Here is a 17,275-nt window from a genome sequence, read left to right on the forward strand (position 1 = left end):
GTTTAATCATTATACCGATGTTTCCATTCGAAGAAAAAAAATCAAAGAGATTGAAAAAAGAATCGAAGATTTACAATCAGCTATTTATTTCTTAGTCTTATTCTGCAAATGTTTAGATTATTCAATGAATGACGTAACTGGCAGGTAGCCAAAAATTAATAATATCTAAAGTACTGAAATATTATCGTATCTATGCGACACTAGGTGGTAATACAATTCTTCAAATTTTTCAAATTTGAACCATGGCGCCGGCAATATGGCTGGTAGAATATTACATCTTTCAGCTCGGAAGTTGGTCTATTTTAAGATGCTTCGAAACTTAAGCTTATTTTAGTTACAATTTTTTTTGCCCTGGACCTAGAGGCTACGATTCATTTCACATTTGTGCCACGATGATCGAGTAAGCGCATATTAGTTTCAGAGTGAAAGTTCACAGTTTTTCTTCTCGGTGTCCGATCTTTCGATTTTATTATAACAGTTTTATCGTTCAGCCGTTAAAACTCAAAGAACGTCGCGTAACATGCTTTTAAAGACACTGGCGGCAAATTATTGCCGAGATGTCCGATCCGACTGCGGCATCGGCTGTGAAGTTTACACATGAACATTATATTTTCGAACGATTTATTTTAACATCACCTATCCCCATCCCCCTCCCCCCCCGCCCCCTCCACCCCTTGCGTGTGTTATTCAGTGCTCTCGGACATAACTAAATTTATAGGTAAATCATACACGAGATCCTTCCCAATGGAACGTCAAACGTCCCCGTGACGCATTTTCCATACTCACGGACTCTCAAACATTTTTTGTTATTAATTCCTTTATTATTTGACCAGCTTATTGTTTTTAATCAAAATTCAACCTGCCTAATATTTTCGGCTTTTGCATTCCTTTACTGTGCTGACATAAAAATATGATAAACTTCATTCCGTAATTTTTTTCTTTTTTTCAACCGAAATTCGTCCAGTTCAGTTATAACTAATCGTAATCATTGCTTCATTACATATATTAAATTCCTCGTAACCTCACGTGCAATGGATATGCGAAGAATGTCGAATTGGAACGCGCTCAGCGTGGAAGCTGCTCTTCAACAGCTGAACACCCACGACGAGGAGGGTGTGGTGCGCACAATCAGGCGACCGAACACGGTGAGAACTAATTTTTACAAACAACGCGTAGGGGTTGAAAAATATCCCCCTCCTCCCCCCCTAAACACCAGCAAGCACCGATGTAGTGTGGATTTAATTGCAGGATCGGCGTCTGATTATGTATGTAAATAACGTAAGTATGTATATGTATAATACGATGGGGCCAATAAACTCGCGGGCGTCGCTATTCGCTTGGCACGTGTTTACGTATAATAGGTACTCTGCTCTCAGTAGCCGTTTGTCTGTCAGCTATTTTTTACAGGCCATACATCCATCGGCAAACAAATATTTATCATTTCTAAGCGAGGCGTTCGACGTCTTGAAGGCAATCCTCGACTCCGCGCTATAGGTGTGAAACGGAAAAAAGAAAAAAAAGAAAAAAAAAGTAATCATGTAATGATTCAAATGGTCTTATGAGTATATGATTATACAGCATGATTGAAATAGGAAAATTAAGCAGTTTGTGCGTCATTGAAAACTTATGACAACTCTTGAGCATCTCGGAATACGAGCTAGATACACCTACGCTTGTTATACACCTAAACTTTCCCGGTTGATTGCCGGGCGACAGAGTGAATTTCGAGCCAAGAAATTTATCCAAAAGAGAAAAAATACAAGACATAAGCCTGGGTGTGTTAGTGATGATATATACCATAGGAGCTCGTCTGGGAAGCAATTGCTGCGGGTTATTTCACTTAGTTAGTCATCTTTTCTCGGGCAAATATGTACCGATGCAGTGCGGGACATGTCGATAGCCACTGCCCATTCTGGCCCTCTGCCTACCTTTATTTATAACTAATTAAAGCAGTACCCAGTCGAATGTGCTTGCTCCGAGAAGCCGGCCAACAGCTCGACGTATACCTAACAGCAATCAATTAAACGAGGGAGGGAATAAAAGGGTGGCGAGTATCCCTGAATAATGTGTAATTGCGGACAGTTGAATTTCTAATTTTTGCACAAATGTGACGGCTGTGGATTACATTTGCGGATCGTGGACGTACGTCTATTTTTAATTCGATCGTGTACCCTGGTGCCTGCAGACTCTCCTCCCCTATTCCATTTCGATTTAAATTACGTTAACGGACACAAATTTAATAACAAAATACAGTTATTAAGCGTTCGCGAATGATCATCGAGGTGATCGATACCCGATTCAAGACAAGGCACGATGAGCACCTGGACCCATTTGAACGTGGAAAGCGCGACGAATGCTATATCCAGGGATGATTTGCACAGCAGTATCCGAAGGGGAAAATTACCGGTAAAATTTTTTCATCTTCCCGTAGTGATGTGCGGAATATTTTTTGCCAAAATTTCTTTTGCACGCGTGATGTAAACTAAAATCGAGAAGAAAAGGAAATCGCTGACACGATTTTCGTGCAGTTTTTAATCAATTATGCGTAAAAGTCGATAAATACCGATCGATATCGACTTCGCTGCAACTGAAACACGTGAAAAATCCATAAAATTCGATAATCTAAATAATCTGTCAAATACAATGTGCAGCGGTGAAAAACTTTCGATTCGCAATAAAGGCACCACAGTATCGCGAGTAGGCACTTGACGAAGACAAATCGGTGACGGTTGAACTGCCAACGGAGGCGAAGTGAATATAAAATTGGCCCTGCTCATATTTTTTCCAAAGATTTACAATTAAACGAACATTGTAAGTGCGGTGCCAACTGGAATATTCATAGCTAACAACCACGAACGAAGGACTACAGTTTCGCGAGTACATGATTAATGGATTTCTCAGTATTTCTAATAATATGTAGAAGGCGTAATTCATAATCCATATAACATTCGGAGATCGGGACCAGTCCTAGATCTATTCTATTTTAATTATTCGTGCTTACAAACGGCGCGTGTTGACTGTTCAACCATTATTGCTTCCATAATGTGTCACATACAGTGTTGCAGACCTAATTACCGCGGCTTTTCGACATCATACGAGACGTTCAATTCCTTCGGTTTCCAAAAAAAGTTCTACCGCCAGTCACATCGTTTTGTGATCCTGAAATCCATGAGATATTTCATTGAAATTCCAAAAAAGTTTAACTGTAGTTTATTTAACGGTTTGCGCTACAGTCGTAACGGGAAAAAACTTCTACTTCACTTGTGAACGGTGACAAAAACGTGCCCACTTAGGGAAAAACTCTCGATTTCCTACCCTGTCTTTCCCATGAATATTCGAATGCGGTTACTCTCTGTCAATTTCATGCTTTTACGGTCACGATATATCCACACTTATCGGTACTTTGCACAGTTCTGGCTTCTGTTCGGCGTCTTAGTTCGGTGAGTGAACGAGGGGCAGGGGGGGGGGGGGGGGTGAGGATCGGCCTAGAGAGATTTGCAATATCATGAGGCGATGCACCAATTTGTGTACAGATTGCACAAGTTTCGAATTGATCATGAGTTGTATATTAATTAGGGTGGGATCGAGGCGTTGTTAGGAGAGTCTAGTGGCCGTCGGTAGTTTAAATTTAAGTCTACTCGACCAAGTCTCAGAGTATATTTAGGCGCCCTCGCGCACGCGTAATCCTATTATCCGCAGAACTTGTTGGATTCCTGCAAATACTGCACTGACTAACTCGCGTGTAGAGGTGCATAAGTGAGGGTGGAAGTTTAGACGAGGTCGCGTGTTTTGAATAACCCTGTGTTATGTATACTGCAGTTGTGCAATAGAAGACCCAGTAGTGCGTTCGCACATAAAACGATTTGGGAAACTTTTAAACATCCGTAGGACGTCGAGAAAAGGCGCAAGCGTTTCGGCGTTGTTTCTTTTATAACTCGATATAAAATCCATTTCGAAATCCCCCAAGAGACACAGAAGCGCATAAGATAAGATGGATCTTGGCGGTGTCGATGTCTGGGGCCAAATCGCCCTCGAAACATCTCAGATGTATGTCTCCGAAGGGGGTGTCGTCAAAAGTCGTTTTGCCGGCACCGTAAGTGCGCGATTTGTTGTACTGCATATATGTATTATAAAATGTATAAAATATGCTCGATGTTAAACGCAATACGCAGTGGTTCGCCATCGCGGAACAAAAAGGAACATATCCCTGGTTTTGTTTTTCAAGAATTTAGAAAACCTGCAAACTTGATCTATTCCATTCCTGACGTGTCCGTTAGTCAACTGATGATAGCGCAGTTAAAGATGCAAGAAAATATTACACATACCTGTATACTAGATCCGTTCGCTCGATCCATTACGTGTATAATTTTGATACCGATGTTCCTCAGACGATCGAGAAACTCCCGGACAAGGTGATACTCAACATTTTCAGCTACTTGTCTCATCGAGAGATCTGCAGGGTCGCCAGAGTCTGTAAAAGATGGCGTCAAATTGCTTACGACACCCGCCTCTGGAAGCATGTATCACTGAGGCCGGAGGTCAGCGGACTTCACGTTGGATCTCTCGAAAGTCTTCTGCACTTAATAAGGTATTAATGGTCTGTACTACGTATAGCACTGCCAATACGAATGACCGGACACTCACTCCACGACACACTGTCACTCCGTTAGTTAATTGTTATTTATTAGACAGTTCTTCTCTTTGTTCTACATCGTGGGCAGATTTTGTTCCGAAGATAAGAGTACAACGCGCAGTCGCTGCCTAGTAACTCTATGAATTGAATTGAGAGTTGAGAATAGACCACCAGAGCACAGTTTTAGAAACGAATGATTAAAAACCCGCTAGCCCGCGGCAGAGAAGTAAACATGTCTCGAAGAAAGACCTCGTAGTTTGACAACCCATGTATAAATGTCGAATACATAAGCAAGTCTAAAATAAGATTGTAAAATTCTGTTCATTTACACGCACTCACCATTCTCTTTTCCATTTTTTCAGCACACGTTTCGGCCCGTCGTTGAGGTACATCGAGCTTCCAATCGAATTGATAACTCATACCGTTCTTCATGAGCTGGCCAATAAATGTCCAAATTTAACGCATATGCTGCTCGATTTTTCTACCGCCATGCAGCTACACGACTTTTCCGAGATGCAGGCTTTCCCGACAAAGTTGAAATACATGTGCATTTGTCTGTCCGAAGTCATCTTCATGGAGGGTTTCATGAGAAAGATATACAACTTTATCAACGGACTGGAAATTCTACATTTGATAGGTATACTTGAGTATATTTCTCTCTGTATTACAGTTGATCTGCCAGGCACATCCATGCACGATGAATAAGCACCGGACAGGAAAATTATATTTTCTCGTGATTTCAGGAACTTACGAGAAGGTCGAAGAAGAGGAAGAAGAAATATACGAAGTGATAAACGTTCACAAACTGAAATCAGCAACGCCAAATTTGAGAGTAATCAACTTGTACGGCATTAATTTTGTGGACGATTCTCACATAGATGCATTTTCCTCAAATTGCATTCAACTCGAGTGTCTCGCCGTGAATTTCTGCTCAAAAGTTACCGGCTCGACTATGAAGACCCTCTTTCAAAGAAGCAGACGGCTGACTTGCCTTCTCATGCAAGGAACCAGTAAGACCATCGTTGAACTATCACCCGCGTGTATTTGTGTTTCACCTGAAACTAGATTACATTCGAGTATTACTGACAATTATACGTATTTACTAATAGCAATTCTCGACAATGCTGATCACAATCTGATTGAAAATAAACATGCCTATGTTGCAGACTTGCAAAGTGAGTACGTGATGCAGGTGGAGTGGGAAAAGTCCAGCGTCCAAGAATTGGACATAACAGCAACAGATTTGAGTACCGAGTGCCTGATCGATATGCTGACGCGGATTCCTGGATTACGATTTCTCAGCGCTGGGCAATTGAACGGCTTCAATGACAGCGTACTTAAATCCTGGGCCGAGGTTGGAAATCCGAGAAATTTGATAGCCTTGGACCTAGACAGTTCGGATAACCTGACCGACGATGGTTTGCACAAATTCTTGTCAAGACACGGTCACCAGCTTTGGGGTGTAGCATTGTCGGGAATGCCTCATATCACGGACCAACTGTGGCAGAGCATTTTGCCAATTCTGACAAACACGAAGTGAATAGTTGATCGATTACACGAGAATCGTAAAGTCTAACATTAGCCAAAACAATGAAAACTTGTTTTACAGGATTGTTGTTATGGGCACCCAGGAGCGGTTGGGGGTTAATATTCACGTGGATCAGCTCATGGACGGCATTGCCAATAACTGTCCCAACCTTGAACGACTCGAATTACGGTGGGATCCAGAAAATCTTCGATTCTCTGACAAGAGTCAAAAGGCTATCGACATTTTGCGGGTGAAATGTATTAAGCTTAGATGTTTGGTATTGAGGTACGATCATATTCCATTGGCGAGCATTCAAAGAATTCTCCTCTACTAATAAGAAACTTTCCAAACGAAATCCTAACAAAGCTTCCAATATTTCATCAATACTTTTATCATACATACAATAATATATATGTATTCAAGTTGAGCATTTCTGGAAATGAGAAACACGCCTGATTGACGAAAGAAATATGAAAACATATACTATATCAATTCATAAAGTGAACTATTTTTAGAATCCAATGCTATAGTTTGTATCTAGAGTTGGGAGAAAGACTTTTCAATTATAAACTTGTTATTAAAGCGATCCAAAACAGTCAATGAGCGATGTAAGGGTACCATTGCCATCTAGACATGTAAACAATACATTCAAATCAATTTTCTCTTTATTTCCAGCGACGGAAGGTATTACGAAATCGTTAAAGCCAACTTCGAACGTGCCGATAGAACAACGGTAGTTAGGACGACTACGTGTTCCAGAGTTACGAACTATTATTTATTGCATAACTACAAAGATTTAATATTTAATTAGAAAAATTAATGATAATTCAATTTTCAAGTGTGAATTACTCGACTTGAGACACAGTGCTGTGCCTTTCGTGTCCGTAAAATTCAAGTGCCAAGATGAACGAATTTACACGTACATAAAAAATACATTGTATCTATTAACAAACAGATGTTAACATCTGCGCATGGATACGCAACTACGAAGATAAGCGTATATAATATATTATTTTTGAATAAAGAAATACTCAAAGAAACAAAATCTTGAAATATCTGAATTGATCCACTCAGTGATCGTTCCTGCACACTGCAGCACCGTTCCAATATACAAGTTCTTTCCTTGTTGTTTCATGATTCCAGTGATTGTAGTACAGTGACTAAAATTGGGTCTAGATCGTGCAATTTTGTTTCTTTATACGCGTCAAGCTACCGCGTAAGCTAATGCATACAGAGTTGGCATGGAAAAGCACAATTTGACGATGCGATGGTGCGAGAGGCCTTCCGAAGGCGCTTGCGCGAGGCGACTTTACGTCTAGAGCCAGTAATGGCTTTTGCAGAGCGAGCTGAGGCCAGATCGACGGCGATAATGGTCGAATATCGATTGTTGTTTAATTTATTCATGTTGGCTGACAGGGCTTTTATTTGAACCGCTCCAAGGCGACGGTCGGTCGATTGGCACCGAGCCTTGCTTCAGGCTGGTGGTCAGTACAAAACTGACTCGAGTGTCACCCTGACGTTATTATTAGCGTGATTGTTATTTAAGAAATGTCTGACTCGGAGGAAGAACTCTTTGAAAAACGATTGAAATTCGTTCTCGTAGGGGATACCGGAGCTGGAAAAGTGAGTGTGGTTTTTCGAAACAGGTGGCATGCTTGTAATGCACCGTAGAGGACAATTCGCGTTTCGTTCAGCCAACGGATTGTCAAGGTTCTTTGAGCAGACTGGGAAGAAAGCATCTGTTGCGCTAGACGTTGTCAATTAGGGACGGGGTTGAAATTCCGAATTTGAAAAGTTTCGAAAGCGCTAACTGGCGAATTGTTAATAATTCGGACATTTTACTCCGCCCCGTCAATTACAACGACAACTCATTGGCAATCACTAAAGCCGACTAATTCAGAGTGCAAGTCCTGTGAATTCATACTTCATACATTAAATACTAAAATCATTCCTTGTATAATTTGGACACTGGTTGTAAAAAACTTTTGTTCGGTGGACAATGAAATATTTACCGTATATAATACAAAGGCACAACTAATCTCCAAGTCAAGGATCCTACGAATATTTCATCTAGAATATCTAGAAGTATTAAATTACGCTGATTTCTAAGACACTGCTTGTATCTACATTGTGAAAAATTTAGGCATATTTTTGGTTTGAATTTTCCAACTATATAACGTAAATATCTAATCACACTTTTGAATGCGTGATATGCGGGTTGAAACAGTCAAATAAATTTATAATCTTTGTTGAAACACACAACCCGCGCTAATGAAAAGATTTTTTTTCTTAGACCAGTATAGCGACGCGATACTGCAATGGCGAATTTACTAGACACTATACGCCGACAGCCGGTGTTGACTTCTTTTTAAAGAACATCAGTCTAGGAGACTACAAAAGTATCACCCTTCACATTTGGGACGTTGGCGGTTTATCGTTACATGGAAATATGCTGGACAAGTACATTTTTGGCGCACACGTAAGTCGGAATACACGTACGTAAGTTATTGAGATAGAATTTTTGAATTGAGGAGTTTAACGAACTTGACCCACTTAATTACGAAATTGCATGCTGCAAGAGGACCCTTACAGTATATATCATATAGTTCTCGGCAATTTCATACCTATTCATGTATCTAAACTATCTCTGATACGAAATTTTGGTGTTACTCTTGAACAAGCACATCATGGAGTTACAAATGGAATCATAAAAGTACAGAGGGAGAAGTAGGAAATTCCCTAAAATGATTACGTACACTCTTTTTGAATACCTATATTACGTTTCTTAGGTAATTCTGTTTGTCTATGACGTGACAAACGCTTCGAGTTTCGAAATTCTTGGAGAATGGATTGAAACGGTAAAAAAAGTGAACGAGGTACTCGAAGCACAACCAGTTTTGGCAATAATAGGAAATAAGTGTGATATGGAACATCAGAGGAGTGTTAAAAGAGACAAGTCCCACATGTTCGCAGCTGAAAGCGGGATACCGTGTCACGACGTTTCAGCTAGAACCGGCGAATCGGTAATCCTTCACATTCAAATTTCGCCGGTACATTGAGCGATGTGCTCTTGCGAGAACCAAAACATCAGTCAACTTTCTCAAATCAGGATAACATGTACAGGATCGCATTGTAATTATTTCAGGCCGTTGTAAGATTTTCAGTTAACTGTTAGTCCGCTTTCAATGATTACTCTGAATAATCATAAAATCAGGAATCGAATCAGGAAATTATAATTGCTGAAAAATTTCTTACCTGAATATCTTTCATTGATAGACTGAGGTCTTCTTTGGAAAGGTAATGCTGCAACTGTATTTTCTCTATGTCTGTCAAAATCAATTCCCATTGGTACCTTTAATGTAGCCAATGATAATTATACAGTAGTTGAAACAAATTATCACTGTTTTTAACAGCAATCACCAAGCGCAGGAAACACTACAGATTCTGTTGCACGGAAGCTCGGCGTCTGTGATAACAGATGCGTGTAGTTGACAAAAAATTGACAGGAGTTTTAAACTAGTTAATAATTGAGTTAAAATATCAAGGATACTACGTATCTACGTATAGGTTTGCTGGATTCACCTAATCACGCGTAAACTTGATTGCTGCGAATGAACAGTAAAATTTATTTTATTAGAGATTAGAGAGAATTTTCTAAAGGCATACTTCGTTCAAAAAATTATTTACCTTACATACTTTTCAGTTGCGCTGAACGGATGGCATTTCACTTATCAATGCAGTATATAAAACTGATCACCATTTCCGTAGACCATATAAACTTTTTTCTACCTAAAGAAAAAAAACCACTGGTGGACTTATTTTCAGTTAAACAAATATCGGTTACCACGACAATCCTGTATTTTCAGACTGTGTATGTAAGTAATTTAAAGCCTTCTGTACTCTGTTATCCAATTTTATTTTATATTTTCAGATAACAATGCGCGTCGCAAGTTTGGCTGCCGAAGTATTAGGTATTTGCGTCACAAAAGCTGATCGAGGATTTTACAAACCTATAGTGCAGTCCGTAATCGATGATACGTTGACCTCAAAACAAGTACCGTCGACGGCTTTAAAAAAATGCGCAAAGAAGCACGCGAAAAAAATTCATAAGACTGAGTCTAATTCTGAGCTTCCACCTTCGAAATCGAGTATTTGTTCGTTGCAGTAGTTGAATTACGTACACAGAAGGAAAGGAGTTTATTTGAATGCATAGTATCGAATGTTAATCACATAAGTTACGATATTAATAATAACAAAAACGATGTAATGTAGCAACGGGTGCCTTAAAGTGACAGTTGATTTTGAAGAAATCGAAGTCAAGAATTTCGAAAGGGTCCAACGCAACAATTCGCGAAGACGCTTTATCGAATAAGTTGAAAAGATATTTATATCGATATTATATTAGTTACAATATTTACATTATCATACATTATAATGATAACATGGAACAGATACTTAAAAATTATATTTCTCAGTCTAATTCTCAAGTCATGGTTGCTTAACATTGGCTATGCTTTTGCATAACATGGAACGACGACCTACCAGCCTACGGAAACAAAAAAAAAAAACCATTGTGAAACGACTTATAGAACTGACAATGAGATTTCTTAAGCAAAATTTACCATAAATCATTCAGTAATACTCTAAAAATTACATGACAAAGTCATATACCATGACGCAAAAATAAATGATGAATTTTTTACCCTACTGAACGATCTTCTCCTTATTATTATACTTGCTAGATACGTGCACAGGAATTATAAATAACCAAATACGTAACTATAGAATAAATATGACCGTAAATGAGTTCAAATCTACACCGCAGAACATGATGTCTCATACATTTTTTCAGGATAACATGTTTAAATACTATGTGTACTGTGAGTTTAATAGATATATATTTCAATTATATTTGAAGGATCTTGATTCGTCAAGTACAAATGAGCTTCTACACGTCTCTATGCCTTATCGTTAACTTGATCAGACTATGTAGTATACTAATAGGATGATAACAAGGACAATAAGTAATGTTCTTTAACAATTATCGGCATATTTTTGTCGATAATTTGTAACAAACAAACTGAAGTATAATCAATCCAATGTTATTGATGAATTCGGTTTAAAGCTCATGCTTCGTTAATGGCCTTCTCGGCCAACTATCACGTTCTAATATTCTATTCTTAAGCGCCAAAAGTTTGGTCAACTTTTCATTCAAAGGCTCTACATAAGTTTCAATCCACTCATCAATTGTATAATTATCGTAGATGTCTTCCATTGCCTTCCGCATGTCTGTCTCAATGTATATTATTTCATTTTTATACTCGCCTAAGCTACTCAATGCATGTTCTATGTGACTAGGATTGGAAAAAGCGTAGTTCAAATTATACTCTTTTACCCACCCCTTGAATGTACTGTCCTGTTCCATTCTGGCAATTTCTTGGTTTAGCGTATGTAATCGTAAGATGATGGAATATATCATTGACCCATGAAAGCCGCAATATGTCCAGCCAAATTGTGGCTCAGGTATAGACAAAGTCACCGGCGTTTCGCAATTAAGAATTTTCAAAATATTATCAGGAATATCGTGTGGAAAATCGTACAGCGTTGACGATTTCAAAACTGCCAAGTTCACAGCTAGAGATGGAATAGCGGAAGGAAGCAAATCGCAGAGAACGCTGAAATGGTCGTATCTTTGCCACCCAGTTAAAAAGACACCCTTAAATTTAATCCTGGAAGAGTATTTGCGAATTATTTCCAGCCAACCCTCGTGATTTCTCAAATGATAAGAAATGTCTGTATAATAACGATCCGGTGCCGTAGCACCCTTGAACGCTGTCGCGATCCACACACTTTCTGGCCAAAGTTCAACATAATTCTCCCACATATTTTCTGTCAGAGATACTTTTGGATCTGTAGTATATTTCCAGACCACTGGCTCTATCAATTTGTTCAACCCACTATCAGTAATTTCTTGCACAGATATATCCCTGAACTCGTCATCCCACATTAGAACCTTCACTGTAGGATATTTTTTTTTAATATAGGTTGCTACTCTCACCACATGAGAAAGGAACAGCTGCTGTTTATCCCACTTATTTCTTTCCAAAACCTCAAAGCATCTGGAGCATTCGGCGAGTTGATAAACTTCATCAGCTCCGATATGGAAGTGCTTGATATTTGGATGAGCGCCGATAACTTGGTCCAGCATTTCGTAAAGAAGAGGAAGCGTTTTGTTGTGCGACGGACAGAGTACTTGAGGATAGCGAGCAACTTCTCGCAGATCCTTGTATTTCTCCAATTTTAGTACAAACTCAAAGTGTCCAAAAGTTTGTATCAGCGGTATAATTTCTAGATCACTGTTCTTTGCCAGTTTTTGGATCTCTACAATATCTCGACGACTGTAAGAATTCAAAGCTCTGATATTCTCTACTTCGCCGTTGAATGGAAACATGTCTTCGTACTCGATCAAAATACCAGTAGCCCCCAGTCTGTGCAATAATGGGAATAAATATCTGTAATACTTTACGGTAGGCGGAGCGCCCTTCAAGTCCAAGTGAACGATTTTGTGTCCTTTGAACAGAGGCACAACTTCCTCGTAGCTTTGTTCATGTTTCAAATATGCCAGCCTACTCTTGGAATTCGTCAATATATCGGCGTCATGCTGCTGCTGTGTAGCAAAGCCAAAAGGACTTTCGTTTAAATCGTTAGGAGGATAGACGCCCTCGACTTTGACCCTGCCTGCAGATATGTCTTCGACGTCGTCGCTTAATATGTGATAAATAATCACTAACAGGGTGAAGATAACCATTATAACGATTGTCAGAGAACCTGGTACTTTGCGCCGTGCCATAGTGACGCTTATATTACGTCATTACGACAAGTTATAACAACAAATGCTTCGTAAATATTCCCACGGATATAACTAACGACGCGTCGCACAGTTTATATCATCGCCATATGTCGATACACTTAGATTGTACAAAAGTGTAAAACTGTTCTTCAGCGTTTTTGCATTTATTTAGGATTGGATAACGCAAAAACTTTGGTGCCGCATAAGTTAAAACCGTCGGAAAAAACTGAGAAATAATTAGTAGTTTAATAGCACTGGTGTGGGTTCCGCGGGGCAACCTTTCTCCGCGATATCTCCGTAATCTCGGTAATACTGACTGTTGCGGTTGGACGCAGTACTCGCTACATCCCCGCTAGGTCGGTTATACCAGCGCCCTCTGACACGAAACAGATTTTTGAAACTAATATTAAACGGTACAGGAATGTCGGTAACCGACCCGTAACTACAATCGGGATGTCGATAAGTTACCATTCAATTTTTGTGGAAAACCAATCCCCATGAGCCTGGCTGATGGCTCTCTTCGATAGAATGTGGTTACTCGATAGTCTAGCATCTATAAAGGGGTTTCAAGAGCATTCCAAGAGAGTTGTATTCACATGTAGTTAAAATCTATGACGCAGATGTACGTTTGGTTATCTAAAAAATAAACTCGTAACGTAAGATCCGCGGCGCTGGAACTCGACTGGGAGTCTGGTGTGGATAAACAAATAAATAAATAAGAGACGAAAACGAAAGTATACAATAAAATAGTTGATCGATCAAGAAATGGCGTCAACAATGGAGATACTGTGGAAACAAGCGTTGAAAACTTTCGCAGGTCGTAACTCCGTGGGATACAGACTTTGTCAAAAGAATTTTGAACTACTACGGAGTTTAATGAACAAAGTAACAGCTGCTGACGTAAGATTGGATCGTGATGTTTTGGAATCTGTTCAAATGCAGTCAGCGCCCATGTGCGTTGTTGACATATTCGAAAATCAAGACATTACCATCGCGATATTTATATTGAAGCAAGGTGTAACAATGCCAATGCATGATCACCCAGGAATGCACGGCTTGCTGAAGGTACGATAATTCTTTCTTTCTTATAAGTATAAAAACCCCGAATGTCAGCAGTCTCTACTACAATTTGCCACAAATTTTCAAAGTTGGAATTTGTTCTATTTATACACGTGATCAAAATTTGAATAAGAGTTATGAACAGAGAGCAGCTAGAAATATTTGTCTCCGATCAAGGAAAATTTACATTATTTTTCATTAGAGATAAATTAATTTCTCTTTCACACACACAGGTCATCGCTGGGACTGTGAAGATAGACAGCTTTACGCTTGAAATCAGCGGAGATCATATAATGGAACCGAACACTGGTTATACCGCGATTAAGCATCCAGGAATATTGGTCAAAGATACAGATGATGCATGTGTCTTGACACCTAGGGAGAAAAATCTTCATCAAATCTCTTGCATCGACGGTCCTGCTGCGTTTTTGGATATATTGAGCCCGCCATATGATGGCGAAGAATATGGAAATATGCGTCCATGTACATTTTTCAGAATAACTGGAAGTATCAGATCAACAGAATCTGGAGAAAAGTCAGAGAAGGTGCAGTTAGTACCCAGCGAAAGTCCGCCAGATTTTTTTTCTATAAGTTTAGAATACTTGGGACCTCAACTAAGGTGATTTCAGTGTTGTGATAATTGTGGTAAATTGTTTAAGATGGATTCCTTTATGTTTCAAATCTATGTTGACTATCGCAAGATTGAAGTTTTGAAGATAGAATTTACATCTTTCACACTGTGTTCTCTTACCTAGTTTATTAGAAACTCTATTTTAACTAGCTCTTCCAACCAAAGTTTTTATAATTCTGAATAAATTGAGAATTCTCTGCCATTCTCTTGAAGCAGAAAGTCGATGAATTTAACCTTTTTTATACAGTTTCAATCATGACGTTGAGTTCAGAACTTTTGCTCCATAATGTATTAGCATGTCTAGAATCTGTCTCTCTGATAAGGTGATCCAAAAAAAAAAATAATACATATGAATGTAAGTTTTGAATCTAAAATTGCTTTGTTGCCTTGATATTCAATAACTGAATTGATTAACAACAGTGTGGAATATCTCAGTTTAGTTTCATTACTTGTATCTCTAGAAGCCAGAAGCAGTTTAGACTGACTCTTATATCGCTTACCATACGATATTAGTTTTAAATATAGAAATTCTTGTAATCATTGACTAAAAATCAAAGTAAAACTGAAGAAAAATGGCATCAATATGATTATAAAAAGAGTCAAATTATGTAGTACATTATTGAAGTATTTGGACAAATAGTGTAAAGTTACTGGCCAGTGTTAATTTGGAAATCGAATCATATCTCTCCTTGTGTACGTGGACTGAGTGAATTTGATTTTCTTCTACTATAACTTTTTAAATATCACACCAAAAGAAATGTATTGTATGTGGTGAATTTAACGTGTAATGATACCAATTGCACAATAAAATTTTTCAGTTTAATTGATGCGTAGTATAAAATAAATGTATCTAAGTAACAGATACCGTTTGATTATGTAGCGATTCGAAACATAGCATAAAAAGAAGAGATACAATTAGTGTCAAATTGTTTCATAGAATGGCTGCATCTGTTTTCACATACTTCCTAATGAGTAGTTTTTGCAACTCAATTGTATACATGCCGATATTAGATTGAGGAAGTCATTAAGATGTATAATTTTAACTATGGATAAATAATTTTCATCACTTTTAACCTTGTTAAGTTGATTAATGTGAATAAAACTAAGTCGTTGCGTTAGCCAAAGCAATAACTATGTTCAATGATTAATGGGTGATTGCAATCAAAAGTACTTAAGGACCAATACTATTAGGTTTAAACGTACAAACGATTCTATAAATGACGTGTACTTAACTAGTTGATACTCTTTAGTTTGTACAGTATTAAAACGGAAAAAAATATTCTTCAATTGTTTGATAAGTACTATATAAATATGACATATCATAAGTAAAAATTTTGGCAACATGGTTCCTGAACCTTGTCTAAGCTAATTTTTAGAAAATTGTTATTCTCTTTTTAATATAATTTTATACACCCATGTTAGTAGTAGAGTTTTGGTGACTTGTTGGTTTAACTGGTGATTACTCATTTTCAAATTATTCCCAGCAGCGAATAAAAAGAGTTTAGGGTATTCGGATGTAATATTTATTTTATGCCTTATCTACACGATCATTAAATCAAGTATTTAATAAAATAAAATTCGTTTACAAAATATATTTATTATGTCAAACCTTTCCCGACACTTTGGATCTTAAATCCATAAGTAAAATACGAAAAAAAATCATTCATGAGATTGTAATTCCGAACGAATATCGTTATATCGTTGATTTGAACATACGAGATGTCTTGAACAAATGACTTAGTTTTTGTGAAAGCTTCGTCTGGCAGAAAGAATGTACAATTCACTTTTAAACCTCACTTTTTTGTAAAAGCATACCAAAACTATCATACCGCGTTCTGGAGTTACGATTTTAATAACGAGTTCGGAAGCGTTTTATACAATTTTGTCAATTTTCTATGCAGCTTCAAATAATATCAGCATGCAACTTGTCATTATCGTGTCATCGTTAATATTCAGATATAGATCTCAGAAGTAAGATAGATATGAAATCTGTATCCAATCTAATATGCATACGCAATGTGTCAATCTTTATCCGGCATCTTTCATTTTACACGGTCATGAAAGTACGAAGAATGCTCAAAAAGAATTTAGGCTTTTAAACTTTTTTTGTGTCTTACATGAAACTCCATTCCCTACTTTCTTTCTACTAATTAACATTGTTTTCTTCTGTTTCTTTTGCTTTAGCGTACATATAATTTTTATTTCAGAGTGGTGATGAGATAGGCCTAATTAAATGTGTCCGACAGTATCCTGACATGCTTTTTTGCAAGCGTTCAACAAGGATAACAAAACGTATTTCACACGGTTTTCCTGTCCGGAATGATAAATCGTGTCTAATTTCGGCAAATGAACAACTTCATAATCAAACTTAGCGATCAGTAAGAAAAATTCGGAAAAGTTGTGGAAAAATAAAAAAAGTATAGGAGCGAGAGTTGACTGTAAATATATTTATCGTGTTTCCACCAATTTTCTGAACCTTTCTCCATGATTTACACAAGCATGGTTACAGACGCTATCATTTCCCAAAGTTTGAAACGATTTTATTACTCGGGGGAAAAAGGGTGTAAAATACGA

At 38.0% G+C, this 17,275-nt stretch overlaps 4 protein-coding genes across 9 annotated transcripts; 3 read left to right on the forward strand and 1 right to left on the reverse strand.

The window, feature by feature from the left end:
• Nucleotides 1–299: 299 nt before the first annotated feature.
• On the forward strand, nucleotides 300–7,189 carry LOC107225007 (F-box/LRR-repeat protein 7). Of its 6 annotated transcripts, none has more exons than XM_015665303.2 (8): nucleotides 300–400; nucleotides 1,046–1,145; nucleotides 4,389–4,588; nucleotides 4,996–5,270; nucleotides 5,377–5,643; nucleotides 5,800–6,169; nucleotides 6,243–6,446; nucleotides 6,837–7,189. In XM_015665303.2, the coding sequence occupies exons 1-8, from the start codon at nucleotides 393–395 to the stop codon at nucleotides 6,970–6,972; spliced, it is 1,560 nt and encodes a 519-aa protein (XP_015520789.1). In that variant the 5' UTR covers nucleotides 300–392; the 3' UTR covers nucleotides 6,973–7,189. The 6 variants fall into 6 exon arrangements, with proteins under 6 accessions (XP_015520789.1, XP_046591671.1, XP_015520788.1 ...); XM_046735715.1 differs by lacking the exon at nucleotides 300–400 and adding an exon at nucleotides 700–718; XM_046735722.1 differs by lacking the exons at nucleotides 300–400; nucleotides 1,046–1,145 and adding exons at nucleotides 1,861–2,142; nucleotides 2,254–2,406.
• A 392-nt stretch (nucleotides 7,190–7,581) lies between these two features.
• On the forward strand, nucleotides 7,582–10,800 carry LOC107225004 (ras-related protein Rab-28-like). Its single transcript, XM_015665300.2, has 4 exons — nucleotides 7,582–7,784; nucleotides 8,455–8,640; nucleotides 8,951–9,184; nucleotides 10,093–10,800. Exons 1-4 carry the CDS (start codon nucleotides 7,710–7,712, stop codon nucleotides 10,327–10,329), a joined length of 732 nt encoding a protein of 243 aa, XP_015520786.1. The 5' UTR covers nucleotides 7,582–7,709; the 3' UTR covers nucleotides 10,330–10,800.
• On the reverse strand, nucleotides 10,531–13,336 carry LOC107225003 (hexosaminidase D). The gene has a single exon (XM_015665299.2). The coding sequence runs from the start codon at nucleotides 13,009–13,011 to the stop codon at nucleotides 11,281–11,283; it is 1,731 nt and encodes a 576-aa protein (XP_015520785.1). The 5' UTR covers nucleotides 13,012–13,336; the 3' UTR covers nucleotides 10,531–11,280.
• A 206-nt stretch (nucleotides 13,337–13,542) lies between these two features.
• On the forward strand, nucleotides 13,543–17,098 carry LOC107224990 (2-aminoethanethiol dioxygenase). The gene is made up of 2 exons (XM_015665276.2): nucleotides 13,543–14,076; nucleotides 14,304–17,098. The coding sequence occupies exons 1-2, from the start codon at nucleotides 13,777–13,779 to the stop codon at nucleotides 14,691–14,693; spliced, it is 690 nt and encodes a 229-aa protein (XP_015520762.2). The 5' UTR covers nucleotides 13,543–13,776; the 3' UTR covers nucleotides 14,694–17,098.
• Nucleotides 17,099–17,275: the final 177 nt, after the last annotated feature.

This window comes from Neodiprion lecontei, chromosome 1 (assembly GCF_021901455.1).
Source record: "Neodiprion lecontei isolate iyNeoLeco1 chromosome 1, iyNeoLeco1.1, whole genome shotgun sequence".
NCBI classification, from domain to species: Eukaryota; Metazoa; Arthropoda; class Insecta; order Hymenoptera; family Diprionidae; genus Neodiprion; species Neodiprion lecontei.